This window comes from Nicotiana tabacum, chromosome 4 (assembly GCF_000715075.1).
Source record: "Nicotiana tabacum cultivar K326 chromosome 4, ASM71507v2, whole genome shotgun sequence".
Lineage (NCBI taxonomy): Eukaryota > Viridiplantae > Streptophyta > Magnoliopsida > Solanales > Solanaceae > Nicotiana > Nicotiana tabacum.
Window position 1 is genome coordinate 70625104 of NC_134083.1, and position 18475 is coordinate 70643578.

The window sequence follows — 18475 nt, forward strand, 5'->3', positions numbered from 1 at the left end:
AGATGGAGAGCCGAGCGAAGTTCCGTCGAGGTTCCGATCCGCGGTTCCTACTATTACATCAAAAATGAAAAGGAAATTACATACTCTTGAAATCTAAGAGTTACAAAATTCCTATCTAAATGCAATCTGGACTCTTGTCTTGATTCTTGACTTGCTTCCCCCATTGACTTTAGACTGTAACTTGATGCTCTTGATGTAACAAACTATGAAATATTCTCCCAGGCTTGATTCTTGATCAGATGATGAGAAGATGGATCTTGAGACCCTATATCTCTGCATGTATTACGTCAAAGCTGGTTTGGCTGGTATTGAGATCAAACGTTCCATTTTCTCTGGCGAGAGCTAGAATCTTATTTACCTGCAAGACATCAGAAACAAACAAAACGAACAAAAATTTTCTGCCCGAGTTTGCACTAGAAAATTTTTGCGAGTTATTGAAAATACATTAAACTATATTTGCTATTGCAGAATAAAGAATTGAAAAAAAAAAAGACACTATTTTTTTTTTTGAATAATAAGGGATGTCGTACCCTATGTTAATAAGAAGGAAGGCAACCAGGGGATGTAGTGCCCTATGTTGACAATAAGATGAGGCTCGTGGCACTCTGGGATGCTACTAGGGAATGTCGTACCCTATGTTGGCAATAAAATGCGGCTCGTGGCGCTCTGAGATGATACTAGGGAATGTCGTACCCTATGTTGGCAGAAAGTAATGCAGCCAGGGGATGTAGTGCCCTATGTTGACAATAAGATGAGGCTCGTGGCACTCTGGGATGCTACTAGGGAATGTCGTACCCTATGTTGGCAATAAAATGCGGCTCGTGGCGCTCTGAGATGATACTAGGGAATGTCGTACCCTATGTTGGCAGAAAGTAATGCAGCCAGGGGATGTAGTACCCTGTGTTGGTGATAATATGAGGCTCGTGGCACTCTGGGATGCTACTAGGGAATGTCGTACCCTATGTTGGCAATAAAATGAGGCTTGTGGCACTCTAAGATGCTATTAGGGAATGTCGTACCCTATGTTGGCAGAAAGTAATGCAGCCAGGGGATGTAGTACCCTGTGTTGGTGATAATATGAGGCTCGTGTCACTCTGGGATGCTACTAGGGAATGCCGTACCCTATGTTGGCAATAAAATGAGGCTTGTGGCACTCTAAGATGCTACTAGGGAATGTCGTACCCTATGTTGGCAGAAAGTAATGCAGCCAGGGGATGTAGTACCCTGTGTTGGTAATAAGGTGAGGCTCTTGGCACTCTGGGATGCTACTAGGGAATGTCGTACCCTATGTAGGCGGAAAGTAATGCAGCCAGGGGATGTAGTACCCTGTGTTGGCAATAAAATGAGGCTTGTGGCACTCTGGGATGCTACTAGGGAATGTGGTACCCTATGTTGGCAAAACGATGAGGCATGTGGCTCTTTTGAGATGCTACTAGGGAATGTCATACCCTATCTTAGCAATAAGAAATGCAACCAGGGGATGTAGTACCCTGAGGTGAAGATAGGGTATTGATTCCCTATAATGAAACTAAAAATAACATGATTACATGTATATTAGAAGGAAATCAAGTATTTGAGAACTTCACTTGGTGGTGTTTGTCTTTTCACGAACTGTTTCCTAAAATTGTTATGTTCCTGTTCTGAACAAAGAAAGATTTGTTAGTTTTAAAATGGTGGTCAATTTGTGGCCTTGTTTTCTTGGGCGACTTGACCTTGTGTCTATTACACTTGTTAGAAAAACTGACTCAGTCGATGATTGTACAAGTTGCCGGGAGATTCTGTCTTTTCTTTCTGGAGATCTTCTTTCTCAACATCGAAACCTAACCATTTTGCGCCTATCACCATTTGTGTTCATGGTGCAAACAACCTTGCTTCCCAAAAATCTTTTAACTGAGTAACTTTTGTTGACCCTTGGAACATTGTTCAGTCCTTCCAGCCTTTTTCTCATCAAGGAAAATCGCAGATGGCTTTATGCCTTTTCCTATACGGTTTATGCCCAACAATCTTTGCTTTATATAACGGGGAAATTGTAACCAATTTTGCGGCCTTTTCTTTGCTTTGTTTTGACAAGATTATACTGAAAGGGACTCAAAAAAGTAATGCGAAAGAAAACAAGAAGGTGAACTAATAGATATTACAACTTAATCAAGAAGTGTCCCTTTCAGAAGAAAAAAATAAGAAAGGACTTATCTGAAGGAAATATGCTGACTTCAATGAACATGACATGCACTTTGGACTGGATGCCCGATCCGTTTGAACCGTCTAATTCTCTAAATCTGTTGTAAACTTCACTTTGAAACTGAGTTCTTTGTCTTAACCATGCTTGTGTCGGGATGTACGAAGCCTTAAATCGATCAATGATGCCCTTTGTGGGTTTTCACCAATTGACCTCTCTCATTCGCCTTTCTCTCAACTCATTATTGCCTTATAGTGCCCGTGAAGGTTTTCACTAATACGACTCTCTCATTTATTTTTTTCTCTCTTCAATGGCTGAGGCATTACCCGTAGTATACTGACTTAGCATTCTCGAAAGTTGATCAGAAGGTCTTAGCAGGGAAAGGCAAAAAGAACTATTCAACTGAATTACAACTTTTGGAACCATTTTGATGGAACAACCATTGAAATTAAAATAAAATCATGCCCCAGTTTCTTTGAATACTAGGAAATGTAGATTTTTGTTTTGGTGTGACCGAACCCCAGAGTGAGGCTACCTACGTATCCTTTCGGAATCTGGTCGAACGTAGTTCAAATAACATGAACTTGTTTTGATGATTTTTTTTTTTGAGTTTTCTTTCTTTCTTTTTGTTTTGTTTTTTTTTTAAAAAGTACATTGGTTCCAAAAGAGGGGAAAACAAAGAAATATAAACAAGGCTTCAAAGGGATAACTAGGGTTGACCAGTGTTTGGGTAGCAAGAATGATAACCTTTCGTCATCCCAACCTGAGAATGCTAAATATAAGAATGCCCCAACATAGCCATGTCATACATAGTATCTCTTGACCGCATCTGCATTGACGGATATATCAGTCACCTTTCCTTCTATATCTACCAAGTGTAGAGCTCCTTTTGACAATACTTTCTTGACGAGGTAAGGACCTTGCCAATTTGGGGCGAACTTTCCTATTGCTTCTTCCTGGTGCGGAAAGATACGTTTCAAAACAAGTTGTCCTACCTCGAATTGTCTTGGGCGCACTTTCTTATTTTAAGCGCGTGCCATTCTTTGTTGGTATAACTGACCAAAACAAACTGTCACCAAATGCTTTTCATCAATCAAATTCAACTGTTCCAATCGGGACTTCACCCATTCAGTGTCCTCAATCCCTGCTTCAACAATGATTCGGAGAGAGGGAATCTCAATTTCAGTAGGTATGACCGCTTCAGTTCCATAAATCAATAAGTAGGGTGTTGCGCCAACTGATGTACGGACAGTTGTCCGGTATCCCAAAAGAACAAAAGGTAGTTTCTCGTGCCATTGTCTAGATCCTTGGATCATCTTCCTAAGAATCTTCTTGATGTTCTTATTCGCAGCTTCAATAGCTCCATTAGCTTTGGGACGGTAAGGAGCAGAATTGCGATGCTCAATTTTAAATTGTTCACATACCTCCTTCATCAGATGACTATTCAAATTAGCAGCATTATCTGTAATAATGGTTTTTGGAATACCGAAACGATAGATGATATTGGAGTGAACAAAGTCTACTACTGCTTTCTTGGTAACTGCTTTCAATGTAATAGCTTCCACCCATTTGGTGAAGTAATCAATTACAACCAAGATAAATCTGTGCCCATTTGAAGCTTTTGGCTCAATTGGGCCAATGACGTCCATTCCCCAAGCAACAAAAGGCCAAGGAGCCGACATAGGATACAGCTCTGAAGGTGGCGAGTGAATCAAATCACTGTGAATTTGGCACTGGTGGCACTTGCGAACAAAACGAAAGCAATCTCGTTCCATAGTAAGCCAATAATATCCTGCCCGAAGGATTTTCTTTGCTAGAACATATCCATTCATGTGCGGACCCTAAACTCCCAAATGCACCTCATTCATAATCATTTCAGCTTCTTTGGCATCCACGCATCTCAACAAATTCAAATCCATAGTTCGTTTGTATAGGATTTCCCCACTCAAAAAGAAACCATTAGAGAGTCGCCTAATAGTTCTCTTTTGATCCCTATTAGCATGTTCCGGATATTCTCTTGTTTTTAGAAACTGTTTAATATCACGATACCATGGTTCACCATCTGGTTCTGCTTCAATTGTATTGCAATAACCATGTTGATACCGAATTTGAATTTCTAATGGGTCAATGTGAGTATTACCCGGATATGGAAGCATTGAGGCTAGGGTGGCCAAGGCATCAGCTAATTCATTGTGAAACCTGGGAATGTACCTGAATTCGATGGACCTGAACCTTTTGCTAAGATCCTCCACACATTGTCTATATGGAATGAGCTTGATGCCTCGAGTCTCCCAATCACCTTGAGCCTGCCGAATAAGCAAATCTGAATCTCCCATCACCAACAGTTCATGCACATTTAGATTTATTGCCATGTTCAGACCCATGATGCAAGCTTCATATTCTGCTGTGTTGTTTGTACAGAAAAAACGAAGTCGCGCCGTAGCAGGGTAATGTTGCCCAGTAGGTGATACCAGAATTGTCCCAATCCCTATGCCTTTGATGTTGACAGCCCCATCAAAGTATAGTTTCCAAATTTGACTGTCATCTTGGACTACTTCTTCAACTAAATTAACCTCTTCATCTGGGAAATATGTGTTCAAAGACTCATACTCATCATCAACCGGGTTTTCTGCCAGATGATCAGCCAAAGCTTGTGCCTTCATGGCAGTGTGAGTGACATAAACAATATCAAACTCTGTGAGCAAGCTTTGCCATTTTGCTAATTTGCCAGTTGGCATCGGCTTCTGAAAGATGTACTTCAGGGGATCCATTCGGGATATGAGGTAAGTTGTATAGGCCAAAAGATAATGCCTAAGCTTCTGGGCGACCCAGGTTAAGACGCAACATGCTCTTTCCAAAAGAGTGTATTTGGCCTCATAAATGGTGAACTTTTTGCTAAAATATTATATTGCTTGTTCTCTTTTGCATGTGACATCATGTTGACCCAGAACACAACCAAAGGAACTATCCATTACTGATAGATATAAAAATAGAGGCCTACCAGGTTCCGGCGGGACCAAAACAGGGGGATTTGACAAATATTCCTTGATCTTATCAAAAGCTTCTTGGCACTCATCTGTCCACTTGATAGCGGCGTTCTTTTTCAACAACTTAAAAATAGGCTCACATGTGGTTGTAAGCTGCGCAATGAACCTGCTGATGTAATTCAACCTTCCGAGTAAACTCATGACTTCTATTTTGTTCTTCGGGGGAGGCAGCTCTCGAATGGTCTTTATCTTGGAGGGATCTAACTCAATGCCTCTTCGACTAACTATAAAACCCAAAATCTTCCCAGAAGGAACGCCAAATGCACATTTGGCTGGATTGAGTTTGAGATTGTACCTTCGTAGCCTTTCAAAGAACTTTTTCAAGTCTTGCACATGGTAAGCTTGTGTTCTCGACTTAATGATCACATCATCAACGTACACTTCAATCTCTTTATGCATCATGTCATGGAATATGGTAGTCATGGCTCTCATGTAAGTTGCCCCTGCATTCTTTAAACCGAATGGCATGACCCTATAACAATAAGTTCCCCATGGAGTTGTGAAGGCGGTCTTTTCTGTATCTGCTTTATTCATCAGAATTTGGTGATATCCGGCATAACAATCCACAAAAAATTGGATCTCATGTTTAGCACAATTGTCAACAAGGATATGAATGTTGGGTAAGGGAAAGTTGTCCTTTGGACTTGCTTTGTTTAAATCCCTATAGTCAACACAAACTCTGATTTTCCCATCCTTCTTTGGCATTGGCACAACATTTGCTAACCATGTAGTGTATCGGACGACCCTGATCACATTTGCACTTAGTTGCTTCGTGATTTCTTCTTTAATCTTATCACTCATGTCTGTCTTAAACTTCCTTTGTTTTTGCTGGATTGGTGGAAAATTAGGATGTGTGGGAAGCTTATGGACCACTAGATCGGCACTCAAACCCGGCATGTCATCATACGACCAAGCAAATATATCTCTGTACTCGAACAAAACTTGAATTATGGCAACTCTCATCTTTTGTTCAGTATGAATGCTTATTTTTGTTTCTCTGGTTTCTTCAGGACTTCCAAGGTTAATTGCCTCAATTTCATTTAAGTTAGGCTTAGGCTTATTCTCAAATTGATCCAATTCCCTTTTTATTTCTCTAAAAGCCTCATCTTCGTCATACTCAACTTCTTGATTCATTATTTCGAGATTAAACAGCTTTTTAAGATCTGGGCATGAATTTTGCGTGCATGTCATGTATTTAAAGCCAGCATTATCGAAACTGAAAATGATAAGAAATTAACAAAAATTAGGGAAATAAAAAGATAGTATTTTACTACGAAAATGGAACTTCATTTCATTAAATTTGAAAGGATAGAAGGGTTAACATCACAGCAAAGCAATTAAACTAAAATATCTGGATTACAACCCTTAAAATAATCCAAATACAGAAAAAATAACAAAACAGGCTACCAAGACTCCTTCCTGATGGGAAGAGGAGTTGCTTCCCAGTTGCTGAGCGAGGTATCTGGACCAATCAGTTGAACACTTGCACGGCTAGGGTCCTCCCCAACTTGAACCTTATTGATCTCATAGAACATCTCCTTGAGACCCTGGCAAACTCCGTCAATGTCATCCTGAGTAGAAGGATTTTGGACTTCTTCAAATTGTGGCTTGACAAAAGAGTAGGTAATGTGAGGGATTGGTTTGGACAGATTCGAACCATTCTTTTTGCGGGCCTTGGCTCTTTCTATGTCAGCTGATGTTGGTTTAAAGCCCAAGCCAAAGATATTTTTCTTCGAAAATAGAGCAATGGGGTTCATAATTCCTTGCAGAGAGGATCCCAATCCTTTTCCTGGTTCATAGCCGTTCCTCAACATCAGCGAAGCTACCATCATAGATGTGGTTGAAAGACGGGGATGCAGAATTGGTTTTCCTTCTTCCACTTGGTCCATCTCTATCACCTCAAATGCTTGATATATGATGGATTCACATCCTTCATTGGCCTCGATATATGGAATGGATGGGTCTTTATAGACGGATGAGTCATCCTCCCCATGAACAATAATTTCTTGCCCGTCACACTCGAATTTGACCATTTGATGTAGGGTGGATGGTACAGCTCTGGCCATATGGATCCACGGCCTTCCCAAAAGAAAATTATAGGAAGTTTCCATATCTAACACTTGAAAGACAATGTTAAAATCAACCGGGCCGATTGTCATGGTGAGTTCGATTTCCCCAATAGTGTCTCTTTTTGAACCATCAAAAGCTCTGATGCTGACATTGCTGGTTCGAATTCTGTTAGTGTCGATGTTCAGCTGTTGTAGACTAGAAAGAGGACACATATCTACACTTGAGCCTCCATCAATCATGACTCCTTTTACGTAGTGCCCTTCACATTTGGCCATAAGTTGCAAAGCTCTATTGTGGCCAGCCCCTTCCTCAGGCAAATCATCATCGCTGAAAGTAATTCTATTTACTTCAAAGAATCTTTCAGCCATTTTTTCTAGCTGATTCACCATTGTCTTTTCTGAGACATATGCCTCGTTCAGAGTTTTGATCAACACACGACGATGCTCTTCTGAATGCAAAAGCAGAGATAACAAAGATATCTGAGCAGGAGTTTTCCTTAGTTGGTCAATGATTGAGTAGTCTTGCAATTTCATCTTCTTAAGGAATTCCTCCGCTTCTTTTTCTGCAACGGGTTCTTTCACTGGGAAGTGACTTTCCCTGGCTTGCTTAGATTTTCTCAATTCTTCTGGTGAATAACACCTTCCAGAGCGGGTCAAGCCCCCCATTTCACTTGTTTCTTCAACTATCTCTTTTCCTTTGTATGTCATGACAATCTTGTTATAATTCCAGGGAATAACTTTTGTGTTTGTCACTATGAGTTGGGCAACAAGTCGGATCACGACTGGCTCTGTTATATTCCTCAAACCATTATTCGGAATGATCTTTTGAATGCCCCCGGGGATGTAAAGTTTTGGCCCACCCAATTGAACCTCAACCTTTTTTGTGCTTCCAGGAACATAGAGAATCGTTTTTTCAGAACATGCCAAGTTCAAACTAGAACTCGCACCTTTCACCATCAACGGTGCCAATTGCGGCGGGCTCACTATCACTTTTGGTTCTGGCCCTATGGTTCTAACAACCATCTCTGTCTTGCCAAACTGCTTATAATCCCGATCATCATAAATAATCCCAATAAAATGTGTATTATCATGAGTTGGGAGCGGATTGTTTGTGATATTAGGAGTATCCTCATTGCTTGTTACCACAATTGCCTTTGCTTCAATCAAATTTTCAATGGCTTTCTTTAATGTCCAACAGTTTTCAGTACTATGCCCTTGGGTGTTAGAGTGATACTCACATCTTGCATTTGAGTCAAAACCTTTTGAATTTGGATTCACATAAAGCGGCATAATAGGTTCAATCAACTTCAACTGCATCAACTTTCGAAATAGGCTTGTATACGATTCTCCAATTGGGGTGAACTCTTTCTTTGGCTCCTGTTCTCTCACATATTCTTGTCGGGGACGAGGATTATATGGTGCCTGAAAATTCGGCCGGAGTTGACGGGAGCCTTGTGGAATCGGTGCCCGCCATTGTTGGTGATTGGGAGGCCTAGCATAAGCCTGAGCATTAAACACTGTGTATTGTTGCAGGGGAACTGAGTATTGGGGACCTTGAGGCGGATAATAATGTTGAAGAGAATTGGATAGTCCTTGTTGGAATTGAACGTAAGAAGGAGCTATTCCTCTTTGAACTCCCCCGAACACAGATGCCATCATGGATCCTTCCTCCTTCTTTTTTCGATTTCCGAAACTACCTGACCCGCTTTGAATTGCTTGTGTGGTCGCCTTAAGGGCTGCCTGACTCACAATTTTGCCTGACTTCATGCCATTCTCAACTATTTCACCAATCTTAATCGCCTCAGCGAAAGGTTTACCAATGGTGGCCAACATGTAATGGAGGTAATCAGGATCCTGAGCTTGGAGAAAATAGTCAATCATTTCTGCCTCTTTCATTGGTGGTTTGACCCTAGCAGCCTGCTCTCTCCACTTGATTGCATATTCTCTGAAGCTTTCTGTTGGTTTATTCTTTATGTTGAGGAGAGAGGAGCAGTCTGGCACTATATCAATGTTATACTGAAACTGTTGGACAAAATCTTGAGCCATGTCATTCCAAACGTGCTAGTGAGATATGTCTTGATCTATGAACCACTCTGAAGCAATTCCTGTCAAACTTTCTCCAAAATAAGCCATGAGCAATTCTTCTTTGCCTCCCGCTCCCCTTAATTGGTTACAATACCTCTTCAAATAGGCAACGGGATCACCATGCCCATCATACTTGTCAAACTTGGGGGTCTTGAAGCCGGGTGGCAAATGAACATGGGGAAACATGCATAGATCGTTAAACGAAACACTTTTGTGGCCCCCCAAACCTTGTATGTTTCTCATGGTTTGTTCCAAGCTCTTCATTTTTTTGGTCATTTCCTCTTGTTCCATATTCTTTTCATGCTTTTCGATCTCAATTGGGAACACGTTATGAGGAGTATGCTTGTATGAATCTGGAACCTTTAAAGTCAGTTCTGGAGAGTAATGTTGGGCATCATGAGCATCCAGTTGTGGATCATTATTGGACTTTTGAGAAAGAGCCGGTTGAGGGACAGTGAAAGTATGGACAATGGGTATAGTAGGTGGGTCATTTCTGAGAGGTGCGATTGGAGGACGTGGAATGGAGGTACTGGGGATAGTGGGAAGGTTAATGCTCGGACTGAATCCAGGTTGGTACAATGGGTTACTTGTTATGGAGATAGACACTTGAGTGGCAACTGACACATTATGAAGATTATCCGAAGGCCCTATGGGTAGTGAGGGCGGTGCTTGTCCATTCACCCAGGCTTGGTACATCTCTGCCAATTGTTGCTTCAACACTCTTACTTCTTCAACCAGTCCTGAACCTTGTTCAACCAATTGTCCATGGACATCATCATTATCTGACTCATTCTCACTGTTGTTTGCCATTCTACTTTTTCCTTTTGATCTCGTGTTGTAAGGGTGAGTCGCCAGTTTAAACCACAAACCAACCACCTCTGTTTTACTTTATCTTTTAAAATGACAAACAACAAACGTGTTAGAGTTAGGCATTTTGCAGATATTAATTACACATTATATGTCATGCACCTAATGCCATTTTCATTTCTAAAATGATCTTGGAAGGCTTTATGTTTCATCCCGGCTTATTGATTTATTGGTTTATTTTCATCTTGAATTTAACGTTTTTTTTTCATTTTTTTTAGATTAATTATGATTATGATCGCATCCGATGAGGATTGTCTACGTATCATGACGCCGCATGAATCAGACCATTACGTAGTTCAGGGGAAAACAATAATATATTTTTTTTTAACAAAACGAAATATTTTTTAACAAAACGAAATAATACAATAACAGAAAGGACATTACATTGAAAATGACTTACCAGACTCTGACAAGACTAAAAGACAGCGATTTTAAAGATTCAACAATGACTCAAACTAAAACATAACTACTACATGAAAAGTTCTAACAACTACGACTATAATTCAACTCCACAATTTTCTTGCTTTCAAACACTGGAACATCTGCTCATGGTGGGGCTTGCCCTGGTTGACCCCCTAATGTACTGTACATCCTTTCTAACTCTGCTGCAAGATGACGGGCAAAAGTAGGTACATGCTCCAAAAACTTCTCATAATCCATCCCTTGGCAGTTCACATAACTTTGAGCGGTATAAACAGCTAAATTATGGACTTGCTCTTTGAAGTACTGGAAATTCTGGTCTCGATCTTGTAACTGCTGCTGGCGAGTGGTGGCTATCTCCCTTATGTGGCCCTCACGATCTAAGGCTAACTCCAACTGAGCCCGAAGTCTAGCCTGCTCAAGTCTCGCCTGAGCCATCTCCCTATCAAAATCTGTATGCTGGTATTCTCTATTGTACCTTCTCATTTCTTCCAACTGTGCATGGAGCTGAGCTTCTGAACGTACCCAATGGGCCTTCTCTCTCTCGAATTGAGCCCTCTCTTCTTCAAATTTTGTTACTTGGCGATCCTTACTTGATTCGGCCTTCTCATTTAGCTGTACGATCTTTTCATTGGCTTTGTCCAATCACTTTTCAGTCTTTGCCAAGAGGGAATCATAATCTTGCACTTTTTCCATCAGATTGGCAATGGTTCTCTGGTCTTTCCAACTTCTCACTGGCACTTCAGAGGCTTTCTTCATCCGTTGAAGTTGAGCACGAACGGCTTCATTTTTGCGGATCAGACTCTTTTTTTCCCCTTCGGCTTCTTGTTATTGCAAGTCTTTCTCAAAATTGAGGTTTCTCAGCCTTTCTTCTAAGGCATGAATAGTTGTTTTGTATCCCTTTTCCCGTTCACCCCAGGCCAACCTTTCTTGGATTTTATCATCAAAGGCTTGAATATGCGGCCTTTTTGTGGGCCTTTTGGGCTCTGGCACATCATCCACGCGAGACTTCTTCCCAAACCATATAGCATAACCCGGATCTACCTCACCTCTCGCAGGATCTGGCATCTGAGTATCATCTTTCAAGTAGCGACAACCATTCCAAATTTGCTGGATTAAAGCTTCAGGGAGTGGGACTTCAGGGTGTAGCTCAATCACTTGCACACTCAAATCTTCATCCTTAGGTACTACTTGGTACCTTCCTAGCTGTCTTAGAACTCTGTGTGGCACATACGGCTGGACATTTCTCAAACCCAACAACAACAAATAACTTTTTAGGGCCGACATGTGTATCACCTCTCTTAGCGGGAGCCATCCCAAAGTCAACTCAATTTGACTTGCATTTAAAGATCTTAGGTGGGATATCCAGGCTTCCACCCCTTCTGGAGAGTTGTAATCTTTTACTCTTTCTTCGTAACTCTCAATGAAATTGTCCTTGCTCGGACCATAGCTCATGAACTTGGGCTGATGTCGGAGATGTTCAATCAACCACATTTGTAACAAAATATTGCACCCTTCGAAGAATTTTGCCCCGGACTTGCACAAAGTCAACGCCCGATAAATGTCTGATAGAATGATCGGGGCAAGAGTGTGATGTTCTTTGGTAGTGAGGACCGTACAACCCTGGCTATCCGGGTATCAATTGTCCGCTCCTAGTTTGGGAAGACCATAATTCCCAGAAATGCCACTATGAAGGCGAAGCGACGATGAATCTGCCATGTGTCTTTGTTCGGCTTGTTGTTAAGGCCCTTTTCATGCATTTCAAACACATTTGGCTGCCCGAACCTAGAGTACAAGAAGTAGAAAGAACAACACCCTTTGACTACGTTTGTCTTTCTAATTTGCTTATTGATGTTCAAAAGATCGAAGAATCGGTGTACAGAAAGAGCCCTTGGGAATATGAGCTCCTGGTTTCTCAAATCCCTGCCAAACCCGGAATATCCAGCTATCTCTTCTAAAGTGGGAATAATCTCAAAATCAGAGAAGCGAAAGACATTGTGAACAGGGTCCCAAAAAGTCACTAGTGCCTCAATCAAATCGTCCCGTGGTTTAATTTTCATAATATCTGTAAGGGCTCCCAAGTGCTTGATGACCCATTTCTGACCATCTTCTCCTAAATCATACCACCACATCTGAAGCTGAAGTGGAGCCTCGTCTACAACTGTGAACGGTGTGTTCTGGACAGTGCTCATTGTGTACCTGTGGGTGGTTAAGGTTAGGGTTGACACTAGTCTCAAGAGACAGAACCAATGCACTCCTTTTGCAAAACAATCTTTTGTAAATAACTCAATTTTAAGAAAAATCAACGAGAAGGGGGGGCTATTTTTGCAATTGTGACCGAAGAAAGGGTGGATATTTTTGCAACTATGGCCCCTTCTTACTTTCAAGGATAGCTTTAGGGTCGGGGGAATGGCATTATGGTCAAAGTGATTCTCAATTGACAAACACGTCCGTTCTTGCGAGAACAGCCCTTCAACAATTTTGAAGGTGTTCTAAGGCTATTCTGACAGGAACGATTTGGGATTAACCGAAGCTGGGTCTGCTTATTTGTTTTTTTTGATTAAAAAAAAACACTAGACACGTGTTTGGCGTAAGTTTTGAATTTGTGAAATTTAGATTAGTTCCTGAGGCTTGAATTGATGTATGATTCATGATTTTGATGTTGTTTGCTATGATTTGAAGTATCGAGTAGGTCAATGTTATGTCTTGGGATTGGTTAGTGCATTTGGACGGGGTCCTGAGGAGCCTCGAATGTGTTTACACTCCTTTCAACTATTTGAAGTCTTGAATAGCTTCATACGATGTATTATGACTTGTGTAAATTGTCGGTTTTGGTTTTCAGGTGTTTCAGAATTAGTTTGGAAGAATAAATTTTCATGTTTGAAGCTTTGAATTGGAAGAGTTGACCAAGTTTGACTTTTAGTATTCGACCTCAGATCGGAGGTTTGATGATTTCAATAGCTTTGTATGGTGATTTTTGACTTAAGAGCGTGTCCGAAAAATTATTTGGAAGTCCGTAGTTAAATTAGGCTTGAAATGGCTAAAATAGAAGTTCGTAAATATTTCAGGAATAGGATGACACTTTTTTTTTTGAAAAATTCAGGCTTTTCTTTTTGGGGTAAATACTGAGATTTTCGAAAATCGGGTAAATTTTCTCCCTCATATTTTCTTCTTTCTGATTTTCCCTCAATATTTTTATATTTTTATGTTATTTTAGAAATCGGTCAACATGCACAAACCAAATCAAACATAATGCATAAGCAGCACATAAGATGCATCAGGATGGTCTTGTAATTTCGGGTACACCTGTCCTAGACGGACCCAACCCCTGTGTTGAGTCCCCAAAGTCAAATGCACATGATGCAGACAAACGTTCCTACTAGGGATCCGGCATGAGGCTATGTTATTCTAGGTTTAAATCCTAAGGGGAGTGTTTTAGACCTGGCTTACCCAAGTGGACAACTCAAGCCGATGTGGGGGTAACGTACCGGGAGCACGAAAGACTACCCGGCCTAGTTACTGACCCAGCCTCGTTCTAATTGGTTTGACTTCTAACAGAAAAGTGGGCCACGCGCACGTGTGCACCATAAATTCAGAAGACTCAGAAGGGAGGCGTAAGAAGACAATTTAATACAGTTCAAATACTATCAAAGCGGTAAATAAGCGACAATTAGCACATTAGACCCAAAAATACATTAATAACATCAAATCAATAAAGCCAAGTATAAATCATCTTATAAGCTCGAATTCTGAACCTCGAACCAGAAGTTCTGGGTTCTTGTCCCCAGCAGAGTCGCCAGAGCTGTCACACCTCTTTTTTCCCTAGGGAAAAGGAGTATTTCCAATTTAAGTGACATTAATTGAAATGGGATTATTTATTAGATTCAGAGTCGCCACTTGGGATAATTTCCGGTGTCCCAAGTCACAGGTTTATTTTAAATCCCAAATCGAGGAAATTTGACTCTGTTTTACGGTCCGTAAACACAGAAGACCGGGTAAGGAATTCTGTTAACCCGAGAGAAGGTGTGAGGCACTTTCGGATTCCGTGGTTTTAGCACGGTCGCTTTAATCATACCTGGCTTAATTAATTTTTTTAATTACTCATTTTAGAACCAATGTACATTTACCTTTTAACCGCTTTTAATTGCTTGATTATTCGTGATTATGAAATTATCTTGAAACGAATCACGCGTACGTGTATTCGTTTTGTTTGGTGTGTCAAGAATCATGTCACGCGTACGTATACACAATTAATAACACTTTATTATTTTTAAGATTATTTTGTCAAAGTTGCGCGAACGCATACTATGCCTTTAGTTTGGCAAATCATAACTATGTCACTCGGACGTGTTCATAATAACGATAAGTAATTGATTAACACGTGCCTAAAGCATACTATCGATTTGTAAATTGTTTGAGATTGTTGTAAGACCCAAGAACTTACGGAGTTCATCAATGATATATCTAAATTATTGGAAGTGTTCATAGCTTAGTAAAAGTGTTAAAGTTCTTTAAAAAAAATGCACTAGCTAATCCATGCACATTTTGTAGTCCAAAGTATATACGTTTTTTCAAAATGATCAAAGATGAACTTCTTTACCATTATACCATCTAACTTTCCAACTCGGATGAACATCAGCTACGTACTATATATGATTGAGATCTAAAACTAACAAAAGTACAATAAATAAGCTAAGCACTTTAGTTGTCAAGAAACCAAAATTAGTACATAATTTTGCCAATAAAGATGATAACAGAAATGAATTGAAAAGCTTGATGGGTCAAGAACAGAATATTTTGCAGGAAAGCAGAACTTCAGTTGACATAAGGGGGCAACAATAATTAATACAGTATAACATTGAGAAGTTACATTAATTTTATCAAAATGAAATCAAATCCATATCTAGACAGAGACCACAAACACACGCAAATAACAAAGATTTAAGGTAAAAGGTTGGACTTTTAGTAACAAAAATCTTTCTTCTATTAACAAGCACCTCAGGTGGAATTACAACAGCTGAATCGATGCCAAATGATCCCCAATGGTGAAAATCCGCCTGAACCCGAACAGAAAACGCGGCAGAATTGGAACCTCGCCGACAACTCGAACGAAACTAATGACCAACGAACAGAGCTAGCGACCTACGAACTTTTTGGAATTGGGTGCCGCTGGTGGTTCCTAAGTAAGGGAGATGGGTTTTTTGGGGTGAGAGTGACAGAGGGGGTTCTTTGAGAGGGTGGGGTAACTGATTTTTTTTTTTTTTTTTTTTTGCAAATCAAATTTTTTGGGAAGGGAAACGACTACCCTTTTTTTTTTTTCTGAATGTGTTTTTTCTTTCTTTTTATACATTACTTCATGTATTTTTAACGGTGAGATGGATAACTGAATGGGAAATTATGGAGTCGTGCATTGTGTGTGCATATGACGTGAGGGAGTGGAGGTAAATTGTGAGAGAGTCAGTTTTTACAAAGTGACGTGATGGAAAGGGAGTTGTTAGGGGATAATGGCTGATAGTTTAACACATATTTTGATTTTAATATTATTTTATTACTTTTTATTTATTTATTTAAAGAAAGGTAAAGTAAAATACATAAATAAAAATGTTAACCTGCTTCTTTTAGACAAAGAAAAAATATAAATAAACTAAATTAAATATATATACACTATAATTTGAATGATACTAAGAAAAATATATAAAGTCACTAGCTTACTAGTAAAATTGTAAATTAAAAGAAAACCAAATATATATATATTTTTTATTGTAAATTTTCTTTTTCTCCTTAAAAATAAAAAATAAAATATTTACTATAAGTATATGAACATTTTTTTTTGTAATTTTAATTTTTCTTTCAAATATAAAACCTATTAAAAGTAAGATAAAAGTTTAAAATATGATCATTAGACCTAAAAGAAATATTTACACTAAAATAGTATAGAATTTGGGTGCGGTCAAAAATTAGGTGTTCACAGTATCCATTGTCGTCCCAATAATAGGTTGTATGTAGCAGATATATCTAGCACTTGGAACCCGACATCAAACCAAGTCGGGCCCATCTGTAGACTTAGGTTGATTTCCCCAATGGTGGCTCTCTGAGACCCATCAAATGGCTTCACATTCATGCTTCCCATTCGTATCTCGTGCAGACCCTTACCTAGCCTCTTTAGAGTGGTCAATGGACATATATTGAGACTTGAACCTCCATCTATCAAGACCCTAGCGATGAATTTATCTTCAAATTGCACCATAATGTGTAATGCCCTGTTATGATTTAGTCCTTTTGGTGGTAATTCGTCTTCGTGGAAGGTGATTTTGTGGCTTTCCAATACCCGTCCGACCATGTTAACCATATCTCCACTAGTGATGTTGGTGGGCACATAAGCTTCACTTAACATCTTCATCAAAGAATTCATGTGCGCGTCTGAGTTTTGCAGCAGTGATAAGATGGATATCTGAGCAGGAGTTTTATTTAGGTGCTCAACAGCATAATACTCCCTTGCTTGTATCTTCCTTCAAAGATCATCAGTGCCAGTCTTGACAACAGGCGGCTTAGGTACAACTTCCTTGCTTGTTCCTCCCAGATTCTCAAGTGTATAAACTCTACCAGTTCTAGTCATGCCTTGCGCTGCACCTGTTTCCTCTATTTTTGCTTTTCCCTTTCTCCTTACTTCCGCAATATAATCCCGTGGAATGACATCTGACTTGTAAGATGGCGTGGGAGCTACCATCATAGTGAAGGGTGTAGCTACCTCAACTTCAAATGGTGCCTGCGTTTGTACCACAACTGGCGTGAGGGTTACTGGAGATGTTTTAGGAATGTCTCCCTCTCGGATGAGTCTGGTGGATCCTTCTTGATGCCATTCTTCATCAGTTTCTATCACATTCACTCCCTCACCTCTGTGATCTGGGAGAGGGTTGTTACGAACATTTGGCGCAGCTTCCTTTGCATGTAGGACCTTAGTGTTGATCAGCGTCTGAATCTTATCTTTCAATGTCCGACACTCCTCAATGGTATGACCCTTCATGCCTGAATGATAAGCACGCATTTTGTTGGGGTTGATCCATTGAGAGGGATTTTCCACAACAACAACAGGGATAAGAGTAACATAACCAACGGCCTTCAGTCTCTCATACAATTGGTCTATGGGTTCAGCTATTGGGGTGTATTGTCTAGGAGGTATGCGGTTGAAATTCGGACACGACTTCAGGTAATTTTGGCGGTCAGGTGGAGGTGAATGTTAATATACAGGTTGAGTATTATAGGTATGGTAGGTGGCAGCAGGGTGTTGGTATCTTGGGTGTGAGGGTTGATATGTGGGTGGAGGTGTTTGGTATGTGAGGGGAGATTTAAGGCCCTGGGCTACCATCATAGCACCCACTTCTTTCTTCTTTGAAATGCCTCCTGATTGCAAATCTTTATTTGTGGCCTACAGTGCCTCGAAATTGGTCACCATCCCATTCTTAATTCCTTCTTCTATTATTTCTCCTAACTTGATGATGTCGTAGAAATTGTGATTTTCAATAACCATTAACCTTTCGTAATACTGCGGGTTTTGAGCTTTGACAAAGAACTTGTTCATTTGTTCCTCTTCAAGTGCTGGCCTTACCTTTGCGGCTTCTGATCTCCAACGAGTAGCATACTCGCGGAAGGTTTCTGTCGGCTTCTTCTTGAGGTTTTGAATGTAGAAAATGTTTGGCGCATTTTCCGTGTTGAACCTGAATCTATCCATGAAGTCTGACGCCATACTCACCTAACTAACCCGCTTCTTTGGGTTTTGATTGATATACCAAGACAAGGCATCTCCTGTAAGG

General features: G+C 40.2%; 1 protein-coding gene across 1 annotated transcript; it reads right to left on the bottom strand.

Moving 5' to 3' along the window:
- Window positions 1–265: 265 nt before the first annotated feature.
- On the bottom strand, window positions 266–9338 carry LOC142179974 (uncharacterized). The gene is made up of 3 exons (XM_075250880.1): window positions 7512–9338; window positions 6738–7163; window positions 266–358 (listed from the first exon to the last, which is right to left on the bottom strand). Exons 1-3 carry the CDS (start codon window positions 9336–9338, stop codon window positions 266–268), a joined length of 2346 nt encoding a protein of 781 aa, XP_075106981.1.
- Window positions 9339–18475: the final 9137 nt, after the last annotated feature.

Coding starts and splice junctions, on each gene's coding strand:
- LOC142179974 (XM_075250880.1), bottom strand. CDS start 9,338: ATGGCTCAAGATTTTGTCCAACAGTTTCAGTATAACATTGATATAGTG. Junction 7,164..7,511: donor TGATTGATGGAGGCTCAAGT/GTAGATATGTGT, acceptor CCATATATCGAG/GCCAATGAAGGATGTGAATC. Junction 359..6,737: donor TGTTCTATGAGATCAATAAG/GTTCAAGTTGGG, acceptor GATGTCTTGCAG/GTAAATAAGATTCTAGCTCT.